Here is a 20,823-nt window from a genome sequence, read left to right on the forward strand (position 1 = left end):
AGTTAAAGATGCTAAGATTGGCATTGGGTGTGACGAGGATGGACAGGATTAGAAATGAGGACATTAGAGGGTCCGCTCAGGTGGGACAGTTGGGAGACAAAGTCAGAGAGGCGAGATTGTGTTGGTTTGGACGTGCAGAGGAGAGATGAGGGGTATACTGGGAGAAGGAGAAGGTTTATGGATGTGGTGAGAGAGGACATGCAGGTGATGGGGGTGACAGAACAAGATGCAGAGTTCAGCAAGATGTGGAAGAAGATGATCTGCTGTGGCGACCCCTAATGGGAGAAGAAGAAGATGAGGTGAGCTCCAACTGTGAGCTTCTTTTTTAAGTATTTTGGGTTAATTTATAACCCTCTACTGTAAAAAGTCTTTTACCCCCACACACTATCCTGATAACTGAGTGATTCACGACTCCAGTTGATTTCTCCAGTGGGCTCCAAGCTGTATTGCCGGAATAGCCTTCTGCTCCTCACCGACCTTAACCGGGTACGCAGGATAAGAAAATCAACGAATGGCAGGAGCCATCGACCGAGGGAACACAACGTCCACAAAGGAAATGTTGGGACGTCAACCGGATCACCCCTTTTAATCACTGCAGAGTCCCAGGAATGAACAGGCACTCAATGGTGCGAATATTTACAGCAAAACCAAAAGCAAATCAGCCAGGGAAGGCTGAGGGTGCTTCGAGGCGCTGTAGAGCGGTCAGTTTTCACATAGGAGCTCCGTCCCGTGGTCTGCTCTCTCCGAAATGAGACAACTCCTGCCGGGAGCGCCTCGGCTTTGTATTGGCTGCACCAGAAAGGGCGGAGTCAGTTGCCCTCCTTGGGTTGTGGGTGAAAGAAGAGCTAATACAGTCGGTGACAGCACCCCCTGGTGTCCTGGAGTGGTAGTGCTTACTTCCGATGCGCCCGGCAGGCGAGCCTTATTTAATAATGAAACAAATCTAGTGACAGATCCCACCCCACTGATAATTTAGATGTGTTCAAATTTTCTACACAGTGTCACACACATGCGCATGGGAGGCAGCTAAAGGGCTTGAATGAGAGCAGTTCCACGCCAGACCAGGTGATGCCGGAGTGCGCCGACTCTCTCTCTCACTTCTCTGCAGACCAGTTATTGGAAATTTTGCCACTTCCGGTTCCTATGGGACAATGGGTGGGGGTTATGGGTTTGTGGGGATGGCGTGATGTCGTCATTTCCGTTTTCGGCCCTCGACAATGTCACTTCCGGTTTTGGGTTCTGGCCTCGACGAAATCACTTCCAGATCCAGGGACCAATGACGACATTTCATTTTTTAATTGTTAGCGTTTTTTTTTGGCCCCCCACGATGAGGATGCCACTCCCGGTCCCGGTCTCTATGACATCACTTCCAGTTCCGGCCCCTACGATGACGTCATTTCCTCAACTCCCCTTGAAAGCCGCCATCTTTGTGCCAGAGAATCAGTTTGGTCTTGGACTCGAACCCGTGCACATCGTTCTTGCTTAAAAACCCAATTTGCCGCCAGGGAGTAATACAGTGGTGCCTTGGTTTGCAAGCATAATTTGTTTCAGAAACGTACGTGTAATCCAAAGCCCTCGAATAGCAAAGTGAATTCCCCCGTAAGAAATAATGGACACTCAGATGATTCGTTCCGCAACCCAAAACTATTCACATAAAAATGATTAATAGAAAATATAAAGTAACAATACATCAAACAAGTCAATCTACACTTTACCTTAGAAAAGAATCGTTACACACACACACGTGGTCGCGATACTTCAGTATACGGTATACGCTCGTACGGATGTTGACTATACAAGTGAGGCACACCCATGGGAGACGATTACCCACAATCCCGCAGAAAGAGAGAACAACCATTGGCTCAGTGGCGGCCTTTTGAATGTTTGAAGCCCCCCCACGAGATGCAGATCGTGCGGCCCGGCAGCAAGCTGGAGGCTAGCAGCTGATCCCCCATGACTGTTTAAGAGGGGGTTTCAGAGGAGCATCCACGTCCCCTGGGGGGCCGCGTTCCCAATACGTACTACTCGTATTGCAAGACCTCGCTCGTTTATCAAGTTCAAATTATATGGGCGGCTGCCCCAAACCTCTTTGGCGTCTCCGGTCATGTCTTGCGCTCCATTGAAGGTGCATCTCTGGAGGTCTCAGACTGGGACAGAACCCCCACGTTTGTTACAAGATGGCGGTGCGGGAGGAATGGCGTTTAACCCTTAAAAAACGACAGGTGTCCGCATCTCCTTCAGCTCTTGTTGTTGGGAGTTAAGATTTTCACGCTCTTCGTATTTCAAATGTGGACTAATTATCATTCCCTAGCATGCGTCTGTGCCTATCGTATATCGAAGTGGCTCTCCCAGGCGAGTTTCCCCGTAGCTGAAGCTGTGCCGTGATGGATGAATTCCTGCTTATCTCCACGCCCCTCGGGATTACGAAAGCCGATTGCGCCTTCCGCTCCGTTCCCGTTTCATTCAACCTGCTGCCTTATCGCTCGATGTCTGCCTCTTCTTAGTGTCCCGTGATTGTTCGGCATGCCCAGAATTAATAATGACACCTTCCCACAAGTCAGACATTATATTATTAGGAACGCTGAAGCCCCTATTGCCAGCCTACACAACCCAACACTTGGCATTTTGAGAATCAGACGGGCGACGTTTCTGCTCCACTGCTTTGCTAATCTGGTGGATGCCCACTTACTAAATTACATCTGAACTGTCCTCTCTTGACCTGGGTCGCTCTCCGTGTTGTGGGAGTCTTAGCGCTCCTTAAAAAGCTTTGGCTTTTCCTGCCATTCAAAAAATAAATAAATAAATAAACGATGGGCTACTGCATGACTGACGTCCTTATCCCTCTAATCCACTAAAAGCCAATCTGGATTTAAAAGGCGGTCACCCGAGCCTCCCCGAGATGTAAACAAGCCGCCCGTGTCCCCGCCGAGGTCGTCTCCCACCGCCGTGCGCGTCCAGAATGGGAAACGGCAAGAGCAGCGCCCTTTCCAAAGGAATATTGGAAGACCTGAAGCTCAACACCAAGTACAGTGAAGAGGAGCTCTGCACCTGGTACCAGTCCTTCCTCAAGGAGTGCCCATCCGGGAGGATCAGCAAGGAGCAGTTTGAAAACATCTACGCCAGCTTCTTCCCCGACGCCGACCCAAAAACGTACGCGCAGCACGTCTTCAGAAGCTTCGACACCAACGGGGATGGCACTTTGGACTTTAAGGAGTACATCATCGCTTTGCACCTGACCTCCTCCGGAAAAACGACCGAGAAGCTGGAGTGGGCGTTCGCGCTCTACGACGTCGACGGCAACGGGACCATCAACAAAAAGGAGGTCCTGGAGATCGTCACGGTAACGTCTCCACCTTGAGATATGTGAAGTGTGCTGTAAAACAAGAGGGAGGTGTTGTGTAAATGTAAAGGCTTGTCGTGTGCGTAGCCGGCTGCCTCGTCTCCTTTGACGTTTGTCCTTCTCGTTTGTGTCCCTTTCAGGCCATTTTTAAAATGATCAGCCCTGACGACCAAGACGAGTTACCAGAGGATGAAGACACGCCGGAGAAGAGAACCGATAAAATCTGGCAATTCTTTGGCAAGAAGGAAAACGGTAAGCTTGAACAGAAGGACGAGGTATGGCGGGATGGGGGGGCACGGGGGGACTGAAGGGTGACACTTCTGTTTGTGTTTATTATAAACGGCCACTCCCTGTCCTCAGGAAGCTCATGGAAAGAAAGTGGGCTTAACTGGAATGATGTTAATCCGCAACTACTCAAGTCGGCTGCTTTAAATTAATTACATGAGCCTCTGAATGACGACCATGGATCTCATGTGCAGCAACACACGGGAAATGAAAACCACCGATCTACAGGAGACGAGGAAATAAAAGAGTTGGAAAAAACGACCGCATGTGAAAGGGGGCTTTAGACGACATTCGGACTAAAAGAGCAACTGATGTACAGTATCTGTTATATGGTGCGTTCCCTCTCTGTCCTCACCCTGTTGTACTCGTTAATCCACTTTATACATTGCTTAGCCAATCTGCCACACGGCACCTTCAGCCCTTCAGTTAGGCCTCACTGCTGCTGCTTGGCAGGCACCTTTACCCAAAGCGACTGGCAGCATTTCAGATACCCTTCATTACATTGATTAGAGCACGGAAGTGACTTGATCAGGGTCACACAGTGTCACTTGTGGGATTTGAGCCCATAGCCTCAGGGCTTGAGGTCCAGAGCCTTAACCATGGTGGCATGCTGCCCATCTATCTATGTATTATATAGTGCCTTTCACATTGGCTATCTGTCATATAGTGTCATATCTATCTATCTAATCCTGCCTACTCTACCAAATTCTATCTGTCTAATTTTGTGATCCTGCCGACTACACTAAAATGAATATCTATCTATTATATAGTGCCTTTCATGTCTATCTATCTATCTCATGACAGTCTGAGGCCTGGTCAGGACTGAGACTGCAGGCAGTTTAATGCGACTCGCTCAGGGCTTCACGTTTCAGCTGCTTTGTCAGATTCAAGTAGTGAACCAGTGCTTGTGGACAGTTCAGTATCGGGTATTCTGGCTTTGATTCTCACTCCTTTGCCTCGACTCAGTTTTCATTTTTGTGTTTTGGCAGTTTAACAGGTCAAAGTAGTTTTTCTGCAGTTGAAGGCAGTTAAGCTGATGCTTCTGCTCTTAGACTCACATGCTAGATGAATAGTCCGCCATTTATCATGGACACACACACACACACGTATATATATTTATAGTCACATGTGTGCACGTGGGAGACAGCTTACGGAATTGAATGACGGTAGTTAACTACGCCTATCAGTCTCAGCATTAAAAGCACTGACAGGTGAAGTGAATAACGCAGTGTCACTAGTGGGACTTGAACCCACAACCTTACGGTTTGAGGTCCAGAGCCTAAACCACGATGGCATGCTGCCTATCCATCTATGTATTATGTCATGCCTTTCACATCAGCTATCTATCTCATTTAATATATATATCCCTTGATTGATGAAATGTTTTGTATTTGTTGCTTTATTTTTCATGTATTGTGCCTTTTACTCCTTATCTTATAAAGTACCTTACATATCACTCTATCAAATGTATAAAGCTGACTGTGTGTTGTGTCTTGTGTTTGTCTCCTATGCACATCCACACCGTTCAGTTTCTCTCTGCCAAACTGTGCACAGATTCTCCCTTGGTACAGGACCACAGGCTCTGCTTCATTCCAGAATTTAGCTGATGCCTCCTTCCCGGGCAGCACTGGGTACCCCCACGTGTGTTGGACTGGTATACAGAACCGCATTGTTGGACCTCACTGCTCAATTTTGTACAGATGTTCAGTTCAGGGCACATTTTGTTCTGAATGTTAGTTGGTGGCCTGTTGTGGATTTGTTTGTTTTGAAGTCACTCTACTAAGGGTTCATTGTATATATATATATATATATATATATACACACACACACACACACATCATACCATTGTCAAACCATGCATGATGTCTTAAGTGCTTTGTATATGCAGCCTTTAACATCTATCTACCTGTCTGTCATATACCAAATTATATCTATCTATGTAATCCTGCCTACTATACCAAATTCTATCTATCTATATATCTATTTATTTAATCCTGCCTACTATACCAAATTCTATCTATCTATTTATCTACCTAATCCTGCCTACTATACCAAATTATTTCTATCTATCTATCTATTTATCAATCGCTGTCCTCTCCCATTTGTAGTTTATCTGAATCTCTGGGTACAAACAATGCAAGTTGCACACGTCTCATTTCCTTCCATCTCTTGTCCGTCTTTAAATTCCCAGAATTCTGTCCTGGAATTCCATCTTTGTATCTACCGGAATTGCCAGTTATATGACAAATGATGTTAAATAATAAAGAAGTTACCTGCTTACTAATCTTCAATCGATCGACAGGGTTCAAGATGGCAATGCCCCAGCGCTGCGCCCGTCTATGCCCGGTGACGTCGGCCCGTTTGTCCATTTGCTATTTCTGTCCTGTGTGTCCGTATGTCTTTTAGCCATTTTGAGAATTAGTGGAGTCTGAAACTCCCCGGTTTAGGATTAGGATTTGCAGGATTTGTGTGACAAGGCCAGCAGCGTGTAAATCCTAAAACTGCTGATAATGATTAAATTGTCTTTGCCGCTCAGTTCAGTGTTAACCCCACATTACGGTAAACAATAGTATGCCCTTTGTTTTATTTGTGGTTTTTTTTTTTGGACAGTAGCAGGTATACCGATGCTGTTTTTTATTTGCAGGATTTGCCGCACATTCGTAGTTGTCACTTGTGTTCAAACTCAAACTTGACCTCGGCTCTCGCTCTGCCAGCTTTTAAATTCTCGCTCGTTTCTTTTCATTCCAGATAAACTCTCAGAGGGAGAATTCATTCAGGGAATCACGGAAAACAAGGAAATTCTCCGGCTGATACAGTATGAACCGCAGAAGGTGAAGGAGAGGATAAAGGAGAAGAAGCACTAGATGCAGAACACGTCCCCTCACAGCAAAGACTCTCTGCTTCAGTATGGGGGGTGCCGGGGGGGTCTGGTGCCCCACGATGGCAAGTCAACTTCTCGATGCCCATTTCTTTTTATAGTGCACCGCACTTAGTACCTTACTAGAAACTGAAAACCCTCCGGATTCCCCATTGGGAGACGATGGATGCCCATGTGATCCTCCCCATCCAATGAGAAAGGCAGAATTCTCAAGCCCTTCTTTATTTTTATTTTTTTTTAAAGAGGCTTATGCAGTGTTTCATCCATTCTAACCTTAATTTTGCATGACAGACTTATTATAAAATCCATGTAATAAGGTTCTTTACAAATCCCTGGCTGACCAATAAATCCTCTTAAAGCGTGAAGGTCATTTCTCTTCATTCCTCGTCGTCTTTGGGTTGCAGGCGGGCAGCATTGACTTGTATCCATGCGCACAAATCATTTGGGGCCAAAGGCAGTGCCAAGGTGTGCGTCTGAGAATCTGGTGGACGGAGAGGGGCACACTGGCGCAGTGCTCGGGGGGGCAGCCTCTACTCCTTTGGCTGGCGCCGTTTGACCCGTTGGCTCGGTTTCTTCTGTCTTTCCAATGGGAGCACAGGCAGGTCAGGTGACTTGCTGAGGGTCACACAGGTGTCAGTGGTGGGATTAGCGAACCCACAGCCTCAACCACTATGCCACTTTACTGCCCCCCATTTGCACAAGCGTTTAGCTCAGCTCCGCTCTGTACAAAGGCTTCACGTTCTCTTTGTGCCCACCTGGCACCTCCCGTGATGTCCCTAAACTGCGGGTGTTTATGACTGAGTGAGCGAGTGAGTGTGCCCGGTGCCTGATCGAAACACCCCAAGGTGTCCAGCTCAGTAAATGGAGGAAAAGGGTTTGACTTTAGTGGCAGCCCACCTTCTCGTTCAGACTGCTGTGGTGGTGATGGAAGTTTGAGGAGGAACGGCGGAATGTTCTCGGATTCCTTCCCGAGCAGGGGTGTCAAACTCGGACACTCGAGGGCTGCCCACTTTCTTAATGAGTTACCACTGCTAAAAGATTTTATTTGACTTGCTTTTAAGACTCGGACCCCTGAAGTGTTTTGGGTTTTTTTTCACTTAAGCAGCAGTCAAACGATAACGAGAGTCAAAGTGAGCCACCGGGCGAGCAGCTAACCTGAGCCTACGGGCACCTCTGTGTTCCCCTCACAATGCACAATCGGAAGATAACTTTATTCAATACACGAACATATTTAGATTAGATATTCTATATTATCTCTGTATTATAAAAAAAAATCCTGGAGAGAAACAGTAAGGCGACGAGACGTGATCTTCATGTTAAGATCACGGAAGACACTTAAAAGACCCGCGAGACTAGAGAGACTGGCACAGAGCACAGAGACTTTGTGCCAAGAGATTGACCAGGGCCGTCTCACGATGACGTAGAACATGACATTCTCACAAGACGCGCCCGACTTACAAATAAATAAGAGCCCGGGCAGCAACGCACTCAGTCGTGTAAAGGCGTTGAGCACACGCAGACCCAGGGCTCTCAGCGCATATAAAGTGTATAAGGACAAGACGTTATCGATAAAACCTTCTATTCTTACAATTATTAATAGTAGTTTAACCTCAAGTGTGGTGCCTACATGCTGTTGTGCAACCACTGCTGAAAAAAACGAGTCTGGACCACTCTGTCATGTCTAACTTTAGGCCGATTTCAAAGCTACCTTTTTTGTCCAAACTCCTGCCTACTACGCCAAATTTTATCTATCTATCTATCTATCTATCTAATCTATCTAATCCTCTATCGTCTATACCCGACTGAAGTCCTTCCTGGACGAACATGCAATTCTGGACGTGTTCTAGTCGGTTTAAAACTCTGTTAAGGTTTTTAATGATATTATTCTTTTAACACTGGACTCTGGTGACCGTCCACTACTTATGCTTCTGGATTGAACAGCTGCCTTTGACCCGATAGACCATGAGATCCTCTTATATGTTAAGCCACAAACTTGGAGATCCAAAGCTCGCAAATCCCAAACAGCACTTCCCGTAATGCCCACTAGAGGGGGTGAAACCATAACACCTGGCTAGTAACGGGACAAATACGGGATCGTCATCAATAACGTATTTAACGGTCCAAAATCAAATTCTGAAACAGTGACACCTGCTTTTATAACGTCTCTCTCACTCTCGTCTAGATTACTGCAATGCGCTTCTTTGTGGATTTAGCCAGGCCTCCATTACTCACCTACAGCTGGTGCAAAATGCCACTGCTCGATTTTTAACTGGCACAAGCAAGCATGAGCACGTTACCCCGATTGTGGCTTCCCTTCACTGGCTTCCAGTTCATTTTCGAATCCATTTTAAGATCCTTGTATTTGTTTTTAAATCCTGTAATGGTTGTGCCCCATTTTATTTGTCGTAAACTGCTGCCCCCTTATGTACCGTCTCGCCCTCTCCGGTCAGCAGACCAGATGCTTTTAAGTGTTCCTAAGACACGATGCAAACTCCGAGGTGATCAGGCTTTTTTAGTGGCCGCTCCAAAACTCGGGAACGATTTGCCGTTGCACGTTAGGCGAGCTCCTTCACTTGCGGTCTTTAACTTTATTTCACTCCCTGGCCTTTATATAACCCAGTATGATACGCGGACTATCTGTGTACTTTTTATTATGAATCTCTTCAGCTCGTATGCGTTTCTGTTTCTTTACCCTTTGGTTATTGTGTGTCTGATATGTTGGGTTTTTATAGAACAGCACTTGGTCAGCCTTGATGTTGTTTTTAAAGTGCTTTAGAAATAAAGACACTAAATAAAACGTCGACGACCAAGCGAAGAAGAAAGCAGCGTGGAGATAAGAGACTCAAAAGTGAAAAAAGGGCAAAAAAGAAAAAGAATAATCGAGGTGCAAATTCAGAAAATAAGGAAAGTAATTATCAGCCCGGAACAAGTGGAACTGGAAAGAAAAAGCAGGTCCAATCGGGCTCAGAATTAAGAGACAAAGTAGAACTTCGTGAAGGTGTTCACAAATGTTGGCGCTATACACGTACAGAGCAGGTCAGAGGTTATGAAAGCAGCGGAATTCGAAAGGCGCGATACACAAGTGGAGAAAGTTAAAGAATATGAAAGTAGGAAGATTAGAAAGTATAAAAAAAAAGAAAGGAGCGCAAACAAATGGAAATTATTAGTTGAAAAAGGGAAAATAATCACCACGGACCAGTCGTCATTGAAAGAAAAGCAGGATAAAGCGAGGTCAGAAATAAAACACAAAGAGCAGAAAACAAACAAAGTAAAACGTCATAAAAAGGTTAAAAAACAAGGAGGCCAAACACATGCAGAGCAGGTTAGAGAAAATGAAAACAGTGGAATTCAAAAGACTTGCAGAAACACAAGCAGAGCGAGACACAGAATATGAAAGCAGAAAAAAACGACAGGGTCAAAACAAAGAAAGTAAAGATCGCATTAGCGCAAAGAAAGAGAAATGATTACTGGGAGAAATACCGAAAAGGCGAATAGAGATCGAATATATGGACACAGGTGATATGTCAGAAGGATGTAAATATTGTAAGGCTTTGAAGTTTAAGTCAAGAGAATTTCAAAAACGGAGGTTTGGTTACTTTGCAAAAAAAAAATATGAACTGCTGATGATGAAGATCGTTTTGTCTTCTGTGCTGAAATTCCAAACGCAGACACTTATCCTGAATTAGGGTACAAAGTCCATCCATCCATCCATTTTCCAACCCGCTGAATCCGAACACAGGGTCACGGGGGTCTGCCGGAGCCAATCCCAGCCAGCACAGGGCACAAGGCAGGAACCAATCCTGGGCAGGGTGCCAACCCACCGCAGGACACACACAAACACACCCACACACCAAGCACACACCAGGGCCAATTTAGAATCGCCAATCCACCTAACCTGCATGTCTTTGGATTGTGGGAGGAAACCCACGCAGACACGGAGAGAACATGCAAACTCCACGCAGGGAGGACCCGGGAAGTGAACCCTTAAGGGTCCCCTAACTGCGAGGCAGCAGCGCTACCACTGCGCCACCGTGCCGCCCGGGTACAAAGTCATTACACATTTAAAAGATTCATCACGCGGGGACTCCAAAGATTCCAAATATTGTTTTTTTACAGAAGTTCTGAAATAAAAGATCAGATAAGATAAAAAAAATCTTAAAAGTGTGCAAAAACAAAAACGGGGGGCTGGCGAGCAAAGCGAGCAGGGAGTGAAGCCCCCTAGCATTAATTATTAATAATTACTAGCTGATTACCCAGTGGCTTTGCTCACTGAGTGCAAGGGAACAAAATAAAATGTAGTCTATAAATTATTAAACAGTAAAACATTAGCATGTAAGAAGTAAAGACACACCGAGCAGTACTGGAGTGCATTTTAAAGGCGCTATAACACAGCAGGTAAGCAGCACTACCGGCGGTTTAAACGTATTTGGGTCATCTCTCGGCGGGAGATCCCTTGTGAAAGGCGCCACACGAGCGCTGTGGTACAGAAATGACATTTTCTATGCAATCCTGTGAATGTCTGCCTGACAACCTTGCACTACGTGCCTGTGATTTAAAAGAGAAATGTGGACGCTGCCCTTCCGTGCGTAACGGGCAGAAGGTCCAAACAATTCCCAAGTCCAAAGCCTAACATGAAGAGGTCGGTACGTCTTCTTAGATGTAAACCCTTCCGTCTCCTTAAAAGAATTCACCACAAAAGCAACCTTGAATGTTGCGGAGTTTTAGTGACCCAAACTCACCTCGAGGGACTGTAAGTAGCTGTGCAGCTCAGTTTACAAAGAGAGTTTTGCTTCGATGGCGCCGATCGCACTCATTAGCAAAGATTTCCACTCGAGGTGTCACAAGCAGTGTGAGAAGCGAGGACGCCGCGCGAAACTCTCGACCCGGAGGAGCAGCCCGACATTCCGCGCCTCCCAGGGTCCACTTTGTTGTCACGACCCCTCGCCGCTGAAGGCGGTCTCGTCTTCACATTGTTTACAGCTCGGCGCAGTTAAAAAGTAGAAAGACGCAAAGCTGTCTTCCTCATCTCTTCTACTATCCAGTACTGGCAATTTAAAATAAAGTTACAATGTGGCAGTTTCCGCGACAGTCACGTGGACGAATAAGTAAAACTCCTCCGTCAGAACGCGCCTGGCAGCGGACGGCTCAGCGCTGGAGTCGAGAGGGGAGGGCGACGCGGGGCGCACTTCTATGGGATTGATCGGCGTGTTGGTGTTTACTTCTTTTCAATATCAGTAAAGTAACTCTCACACAAATAATGACAATTCGTAAAGACGATATAAAAATGGCGTCCACAAACAAAGCGATTAGTTCCTGTATCATGTTCTGTGGTCATACGTAATTTCCGTTTCAAACGCGAAAAGAATTTTATATATATAGATGAATCTGCTGTGCTCCACAAAACATAGGGATGGTGCAATCAGAGGAAAGCAAATGAGGCGCCGTCACCAAATTAACGACATCTAATTACGAAGTGGGGTGGCGGGGACCCCCCAAGTTAGCAGCGCTTTATTGTTGAGATTCAAAAAAAAACGGACAATTCAGGGCTCTCAATCTTACACAGCAATTCAGTTAAAATGAAAAGCGCCGGTAACGACGGGAGACCAGTTAAGAAAATGGCTGAAGTGAAGAGGTGCGGGCGGCCAGAGCGGAGGTCCGAGTCCGAGACCCCCCGATGGACAGCGCTGGCTCATCTCCTTCGTTTTCTAGTTGATTGCTGCCCTTGCTCTTCCGTTCTGAAGCTGACTTGTTTTCCGTGTCTTTTCAGACTCCTGGGGCGGATTGAGTGTTGTTGTCGCGCTGAAGCACGAGTCGATGTGCGAAGCTCACGTGTTGCACGCGTGACAGACAAAGACGGTTCGGGTCATTTGGCTTGTGGGGGCTCGTCACTCAGACTCTTTAGTGGTGGCTCTGATCCGGATGCTTTGGAGCACGTGACCCTTTTTCAAGGCCTTAATCCTCCCCGGTGGGCCGTTATGCCATACTGCAGCAGCGGTCCTCAAGGTCCCGGCCCAGTGGCCCCCCAGTGGCTGTAGGGTTTTGTTTAACTGGAAAGACGGTTCTAAAGCACGCGTAACCAAAATGTGTAAGCGTCACAATAAATCCAGCAGGACATGTCTGCCCACCGCTGTACTGATGCCGATTTAGCACACGTCTGTCATGTGATTTGTTCTAAGACCGTCACCAGCGCACAGCCTGGCATCACAATCGTCTCTTTGCGCGCTTTTCTTATATTTTCTTTTCTGCTTTGAGAGGGTAGAAGGTCGGGGCCTGACCCTCACAATCGACACGGCAACTTCCACATTTTCTCCCACATGAGCGACGGTTGCCGCACTGTGAGCCGTGCTCAGGGGGCTGACGTCTTTCTTGTCGTAATCATTTTACCCTTTTTTTTTTTTTTTTTTGCCAAGCAACGTACCTGCACCACAGGCGACCAAATTCCCCTACAAAACATCACAGCGGTCATACGGTGCCACAGTTTCACTCTGACAACCAATTCACGTCGTCATCACCGTCACTTGATTCAACCAGTGGCTCAGTCTCCCTCAGTGACCCGCCATGGTGATTTGGGTGAAGGCCCCGCCCCACTCATGAATATTCATGAATATTGAATATATCTAGAGAGGAGAGGAATAAAGGTCAGTAGGACCACCAGGACAGAATCCGTGTGTGTGAATGAGAAGGAGGTCAGTGGAGTGGTGAGGATGAGGGGCATGGAGTTTAAATACTTGGGATCAACAGTAACAGGGAGTGTGGAAGAGAAGTGAAGAAGAGAGTGCAGGCAGGGTGGAGTGACTGGAGAAGAGTGTCAGGAGTGATTGGTGACAGCAGGAGTGACAGGGAAGGTCTACAGAACGCTAGTGAGACCAGCTATGTTATATGGGCTGAAGGTGGCAGAGTTAAAGATGTGAAGGTTGGCATTGGGGGTGACGAGGATAGACAGGATGAGACATGAGGACATAAGAGGGTCCACTCAGGTGGGACGGTTGGGAGACAAAGTCAGAGAGGCGAGATGGCGTTGGTTTGGACAGATGCTGGGTATAATGAGTGAAGGGTACTAAGGATAGAGCTGCCAGGCAAGAGGGGACATGCAGGTGACGGGTGTGACAGAGCAAGATGACAAGGACAGGAAGATATGGAAGAAGATGATTTCTCCTAACGGCAGCAGCCAAAAGAAGAAGAAGAAGACCTCAGACTGGCAAAACACATAGAGATGTTCCCGAGTTTTTTTTGGCAGTGTGGTGTTGTTTTATCCACTAGATGGCAGCAGAAGAAAGTGCGGCAGGCCAATAAAGTAAAAGAAGATCTGAAAGAGGAGGTGCAGGGCCTAGCTGGAGGGAGAAGGATCATCAAGCACGTCAACTGGATAAAGGTGAAGAGGAAGATGGCAGGAGAATGCTGTCCCCAGAGTTATTCAGGCTTTGCACCGTAAAGTCAAGTTTGGGGTAAATGCCAAGAAGGCAGGAAACCGGAGAGCTTGGAGGAAATCCACACAGACACGGGGAGAACATGCAAAGGCCACACAAGGGTGCAAACCTCGTCACCCGACTGCAAGGCAGTAACGCTACCACTGCGCCACCCGTCCCAAGAGCTATTCGGGCTTAACACAAAATGTCACCCCAGGTCTGACTTAACCGTATTTACACAGAAATCCCAGCCGGAGTCACGCCATTTAACTGATCTCATCGTTTAATTTCCTGATCGTTTGAAAAGTTCAGTAGCGTCAGTCAGATTTACACGTAAAGGAAATTAAGCCATTTGTCGTTGTTCTTCATCTTTAAATGCTTACTTTTCTTTATCCACTTTTTCCGTGCAGTTTGCTCTCTCAGTGGTACCGGAATGGCGACAAGCGGAGCAGAAGGCAGCAGAAACGAGCTGCCCACTTTAGCGTTACAAATCCCTGCCTGACCCATAAATCCTCTGCTTATCAGTAAATGGCCGTCTAAATACCCAGAACATCCGAACAGAAAGAAAAATATCTGAAAGCAAAGAACTCAAAAATCAAGGAAACTGCACGCTAGTGGCCGACATGCAGGGCAGGCCAACAGGACAGCTTCTGTCTCCGATTCTGCACGCCATCAGCTGGGGGGTCACATGGACGCCTGGTGACAACAGGACAGGCCGAGCCCCGGGGTGTAAGTCTGGCACAAGTGTGAGATTTCAAGTAGCCGCCATGTTATCTTCTCATCCATTTTTCTTACAGGATTTCAGGAGATTTTCCCAGTCTATGCTACTTGCCGTGTGACATTATGTTCTGAAGTGAACCAAGCGTTAAAAACGACCAGGCCTCTTCTAATGGGGTCTACAGGACCTTAAAGTCTTATCGTTTCCAAGCTAAGCTTGTTCCCCCATTGTCAGGCTGCCCGTACACATCGTAAATCATCGCCATCGATATCGTGGCACTGTGTGCTGCTCGCCGGCACGGACCCTGTGGATTTGTGCTCATTCCATCGCTTTTCAGAATGGAGATCAAGTGACGGTGGCTCCTCTGTGGCTGGCACTGAAACTGCCCGTTTCATTATGCCATCCCTGCCTGAGAGATCCCAAGCACGGAAGTCCCCATCAATGACTCGAGATATCTAAAATGGGGGTTGATTTACTGTCAAACGCCAGCTAGTGGCACAAAAAGGGAAACCAAAGAGAGTTTATTCTCATAAAAATGTTCTGTGGCACACAGCAAAAAAGGCACAGAAGTCCCGATCCAAAATCCAGGAGGGAGAGTCACAAAAACAGAACATGGGTTCAAAACAATCCAGTAAAATCGCAAAATACAAAAAAATAATGGCGCAGACATGATGAGACTTCACAAGGGCCTCCTCCGGCCCGAATTTCTTCAACGCAAACTGGACTTGCTTTGACGTGATAGGAGGGCGCCACCAGACGGGCGAACAACTGTGCCGCGCATCAAGGAGTAAGACAAGAGCGGAGGGCAGCATTTGGAGTTATCCGTTATTTGCTTGTGAACGGGTATTGAGGTACTGAAAGCTGGCACTGACACCAAAGTCAAAACCTTCACATCAACCCAACACACTCACACGAGTCCCAAATTACTGCTTCTATCCCTCACCAGGACGCGGTCGCTGGGCACAGGGAAGAGGGATTTGCACACCGCCGGGCATCACGACTCCTCCACGGTGTATTTGTGTTTGGTCCCAAGCATATAAGGCGCTCCATTATTTTCAGACCGGGATAAACAACTGCAGGAGCTCAGACGAGATTTCATCAGACAAGGTTATACCCCCAAAACAACAGGCACTCAAATAAGAAGAGCGACTGCCATACCCAGAGACAACCTTCTGGAATATAAAAACAAAGACAACAAGAACCGCATCCCCCTTGTTGTCACCTACAACCCACATCTTGAAGTACTTTGAAAAATCATAAAAGAACTTCAGCCAATGCTAAACAAGGACCAAACACTAAAATACGGATTTCCTGAACCTCCCATCCTGGCATAAAGACCACCACCAAACCTGCAGCAACTAATTGTCCGAAGCTCCCTAAGTGAACCAACAAAAAATGGCACATCTCTTTGCGTACAGAAAAGATGTGCCCACATTTCTAATACAGCCCGTGTAGCTATACCACCCTGCCGACCAGAACATCGCATAAAGGGGTCATTTTCCTGCAGATCATCCAATGTGGTCCACCTCATTCCCTGCATGAAATGTCCTGACACTGCACTCTGTGTGGGAGAAACTGAGAATGAATGTCCACAGGTGCCACATTAAACGTGGCAACACAGATGTTCCTGCAGCGGCCCACTTCAACAGCCATGGACACTGTGAGAGGGACTTTAAAGTCACAGGGCTTATGGGCAACTTCAGAACACAGCAAGAGAGAAAAGAATGGGAAGTCAAACTCAGGCTAAAATGTAACACATTACAACATGGTGTGAGTAGAGACGTGGGTCTTATGGCCAGCGATGAGGATTGTTTGCATCCCTCAGACTGACAGACAACCTGACTACAGACCCACATTGTATGGAAATTCAAAAGACTTTATTGGACAGATCTCTTATCCAAAGATCTTGACCATACGTTGTTCTTTTCTCTTGTTAAATGACCCTTAGCCTGAAGGGGTCTATTAATTTTTTACATTTAAGAAGTCTCACTTAAAGATTTACCAATGTTGTTACTTGTTCTAAAAAGTTGATTCTATTCATCTGGACACTCATCATCACTCATCCAAGTGACTTCCTCGGTCTCAGTTGACTGCAGATTTCTTCAACCTTATAAACAGTACCTTGGCCTAATGACCGAACCAGCATCATTGACTAACAATGGGCCGTGTGATCAATGATATGCAAATTGTCCATGAGTACCATTGACAGAGAGTTGGGGGCATGGCTGCAATCACCGCATTGCAAGATGGTGAGAGATGTACCATTAGGCCCCCTCCTTGGTTCAGAGAGGGTCGTTCCTTTTTCACATAAATGGCCTCTTTGACTTCTCGCTCAAACCAGTGTTCCTCCCCATCCAGGATGTGCACATCTTCGTCACTGAAGGAGTGACCACTGTCCCGTAGATGTAAATAGACTGCGTAGTCCTGGCCTGACGAGGTCGCTCTTCTGTGTTGTGCCATCTGCTTCGCCGGTGGTTGTTTCGTTTCCCCGATGTATGATTCACGCCAATCCTCTTGGCACTTCACTGCATAAACTATATTACTCTGTGTGTCCTTGGGGTGAACCAATTTTTGCCATATCGTGTTTTGGGGTTCGAAAGCCATCGAGACCTGGGGCCTCATGCATAACGCCATGTGTAGAATTCACACTCTAACATGGCGTGAGCACAAAAGCGGAAATGTGCTTATGCACAAAAAAATCCAGATGCATAAATCGGTGCGTACGCCAACTTCCTCATTCTTCCGCTACATAAATCCCGGTCAGCATGAAAAGTAACGCTCGTGCACGTGCCTGCTGTCCCACCACGTCTCCTCCCAGAATTACGCCTCTTTGAATATGCAAATCAATTTAAATAGCCCTCTGTGAAAAAGACAATGGCAAAAGCACGAGGAGGAATAGAAGAATTTCAGCGAATACCAAGTGGAAGCAAAGAAAAAACGTACTGTTTGTTGGTGTAAACAGTGGGATAAATAACAAAAGGAAGCTGATCAAGTGACAGAGTGTCGGAGAAACTTGAAAGCTCAAGTTCACAAAGTCGCACAGTGCCTGAAATAAAAAACCAAAGTCGCCATGAAAAGGCAAGTCATAGCCCACCGTCTGAGTGTCATATGAAAGCTTATTAGGGTACAGAGGAAAAAAAATAGGCACACAGTGGGAAAAAAGCACGAAATGTCAACTTTAATCTCGAAATTTCCACTTTAATCACGTAGTTTATTTTGTCATTAAAGTAGAACATCATAAACTTCATCTTAAAATCGTTTAATTAACCAGTTTCTCAAATCCCATCGTAACTAAAGTAGCACGTTAAATGCTTTGTTTTGTGTTTGATCGTCTATGTGCTGTATGTGTGTGAATCACTACGCGCTTCTTAAACGGGCTTTCTCTTCCTCCGACAGGACACAGAATCCATTACATTCGTGATATTACAGCTCTCGTAATAACTAAAAAAAAATAAAGTGGCTCAGGTTGTGTAATATTATAACTGTAGTGCCAGTTTCCAGTGAGGTGACTGTACTCATAAGTCCAGACAGGTCTACGAGGAGCACTTGGCGGACTGACTGAGTGTGTTTAGAGCTCTTGGGATGAAACTGTTTGTGAACTGCGAGGTCCGTACAGGAAAGGCTCTGAAGTGTTTGTCGTATGAGAGCAGTTCAAATAGACTGTGTTCATGGCTGAAGCAGCGTGTGCTTGATGCTGTATCCCGCTGATTCTCTTTCTGATCAGCTGCTGTGATTCCCACTCAGACACAGTGATATAAATACTCCGAGTGGTGCAGTGAGAGTAATATGGAAAAGGATGATCCGCTGTGGGATCCAAGGTGCAGTGAGAGTAACAACGCTAAAGCAGCTATGGTATTTAGAATAGTTTGACCATTCTGTGGTCCATTATATTGTTACATGTTAATTACAATCAGATACCTTAAACTAATAAACAATACACGGTTCATTTCAGTGTATTTTTAAAGCCACGTCAGGGATGTTGATCTAAAAAAGAATGGATAACCACACAGGAACAGTGGCACTGCTTTGACGCTGGGTGCCGCCAGTCTGCAAAACCGAGCGGAGAACTTGCGTATGACGGGATATGAGCTACCGTGGAAATGTGAGCTGCTTTATGCCAAGTTTAGGTTTTATACATCGTGATTTGAACGTGGAAATGTTCTTACGCAACATTTCTGTGCATACGCACCATTCAAACATGAGGCCCCAGGCGTTTTGAAAACATGCGTCTCAGCTGTTCCGATACTCCTGACACATAAGGGATCACCAGAGGTTTTTGCTTAGTCAGCGGTTGTCCTTCCTCTCTCCTGGATTGCTTGGAGGATTCTGTAGGTGTCTTCCCTGGTTTGACAAAAGTCCAGCTGGGATGACCACATTTTCTCAGGGCCTTTTTGATAGGACGTTCTTCTGCTTCCCTCTGGGTGGGGTGTTGTAGAGTCCTGATGACACCTAGCGGATGGTGAGAGTCAAACTTTAAATACTGATCTGTATGCGCCGGTTTACGGTACACGTCAACTTTTAAATGTCCCCCCCATTGCTGATGGAAATTTCACAATCCTGTCCCGTTTCATGTCCACCCTAGTGAACTGGACGTGTTTGTCCACTGAGTTGATGTGGTCAGTGAATTGTGGTACCTCCTGAGATTTGATTTTCACCCAGGTGTTACTTGTCCTAGAGTGTATCGTGGCAGACGACCAGGGACCTTGCCCCACCGGGACGCCTGGATCAGGGAAGAACCAGGAAAGGGGCAATATCTTCCCTGGATACAAGAGGGCAGCCTCCGGCCACAGACACAGAGCTGGGAAGCTCAACCCTGTGGGGGTCCTTGGCCCAACCAAGGGGCTGCCAGGATGGTTCCCGAGCCCTGGAGGACAGCACTTCTGCCACACCAGTAGGTGCTGCGGCTTCAGGAACTGTGTACGCCCAGAGTGCCTGCGGGTGCAAGGGCAGCACTTCCGCCACACCAGGAAGTACCACCAGAAGACCATCACCAAGCACCGGGATGAAAGGAGGGCCGCCCCCCCCTCAAATCGAAGAGCCGAAGTTGGGAGGAGGAGTGGAGGTGGCCGAAGAGAGGAAAAGACTGAGGAGGAGTGTGTGAGTGGGGGAGCCGTGTGTTTTGGACATCGGTGACGTGTCTGTCTGTCTGTCTGTGGCCGGGCATATAAACACAGGGAACTCCAGCTTCTGTATGACATCTCGCCTGAAGAAGGGGCCTGAGTTGCCTCGAAAGCTGGCATATTGTTGTCTGTTCAGTTAGCCAATAGAAGGGGTCATTCTGCTTGATGTCTCACTACGTTCATAATGGCTAACACGGCACGACACCTTACTGTCCAGGATTGAAACGCGTACCTTCTCATCAGATTTAGAGAATACTTTAATAACAATAATAATAACACAGTACACCTGTCATCCATAGTCGACGTTGAAGCGTTGCACGAAGCTCTAATTTTGTATTATATTACGTTACCACACACTTGAAACCTCTAGAAATGAACCTGCAGTTTTACGCTTTGATTACATTTAAGCACGTTTGCGGCCTTCACGTGTTTTTAAATGTTGCCATATCTTACAAACGTTGAAACGGCATTACTGCAAATCGTCATTCAGTGTCGGAAATCCCTATAAATTACAGTCTTTAATAAATTGTCCGTTCTCCTCCTCCTCCTCCTCCTCACATGCCACTCTCGTCTAGTATCTCCTCCACGGTCTCGCCCAGCGTCCCGTCCCACTCGCTGCTCGACAGGCTGCCCCCTCTGGTATAACACTGGCCCTCGTTGAGGCCGGCCGGGCAGAGGTTGCCGGTGGGGTTTGTGGTGACCTGCAGGAGTTGGACGTTTGAGGGCCTCTTCACGTCCCCGTAACACTCGTTCTGATTGAAGTAGTGGTTGGTGCGCCGCCCGCTGGAATATTTCCCCAGGTACTTGAAAGGTTTCTCCAGGAAGCAGCTGGCTTGTTCGTTCTGGTGGGTGAAAAGGAAGAGCCTCCAGCGCTTCTTGAGCTCGGCTTGCACCTGGGAACGGAGGACAAGACGCGCGGTTAACAAGCTCAGTTGGCGACGCAACAATCCTAACACTGACGACCCATCCGCCAGTCCAAAATGAGGCCTGTGCTAAAGCCACTGGGCACCACAGAGGAAGCTGTGAAGCTGATGTTGTATTAGCGTTATTCTTATGAAGGAGACTCACTGTTAGAA

The 20,823-nt window shown here is 46.8% G+C and overlaps 2 protein-coding genes across 3 annotated transcripts in view; one reads left to right on the forward strand and one right to left on the reverse strand.

The window, feature by feature from the left end:
• Positions 1-1,122: 1,122 nt before the first annotated feature.
• Positions 1,123-8,871, forward strand: LOC120517389 (S-modulin-like). The gene is made up of 3 exons (XM_039739679.1): positions 1,123-3,340; positions 3,481-3,592; positions 6,374-8,871. Exons 1-3 carry the CDS (start codon positions 2,960-2,962, stop codon positions 6,487-6,489), a joined length of 609 nt encoding a protein of 202 aa, XP_039595613.1. The 5' UTR covers positions 1,123-2,959; the 3' UTR covers positions 6,490-8,871.
• Positions 8,872-18,763: 9,892 nt separating this feature from the next.
• The window catches only part of LOC120517738 (glucagon-like peptide 2 receptor), a 40,331-nt gene continuing 38,271 nt past the window's right edge, over positions 18,764-20,823 (reverse strand). The window contains exons 13-14 of one of the 2 annotated variants that reach the window (XM_039740201.1): positions 20,449-20,640; positions 18,764-19,076 (exon numbers count right to left, since the gene is read on the reverse strand). In XM_039740201.1, the coding sequence (XP_039596135.1) occupies positions 19,008-19,076; positions 20,449-20,640 (261 nt within the window). In that variant the 3' untranslated portion in view covers positions 18,764-19,007. Of the gene's footprint in view, positions 19,077-19,986; positions 20,641-20,823 lie in introns of those variants that run through there. The other variant, XM_039740200.1, reaches the window with a different exon arrangement.

Source organism: Polypterus senegalus, chromosome 17 (genome assembly GCF_016835505.1).
Source record: "Polypterus senegalus isolate Bchr_013 chromosome 17, ASM1683550v1, whole genome shotgun sequence".
Taxonomy (NCBI): domain Eukaryota; kingdom Metazoa; phylum Chordata; class Cladistia; order Polypteriformes; family Polypteridae; genus Polypterus; species Polypterus senegalus.

Coding starts and splice junctions, on each gene's coding strand:
- LOC120517389 (XM_039739679.1), top strand. CDS start 2,960: ATGGGAAACGGCAAGAGCAGCGCCCTTTCCAAAGGAATATTGGAAGAC. Junction 3,341..3,480: donor AGGTCCTGGAGATCGTCACG/GTAACGTCTCCA, acceptor TGTCCCTTTCAG/GCCATTTTTAAAATGATCAG. Junction 3,593..6,373: donor CTTTGGCAAGAAGGAAAACG/GTAAGCTTGAAC, acceptor TTTTCATTCCAG/ATAAACTCTCAGAGGGAGAA.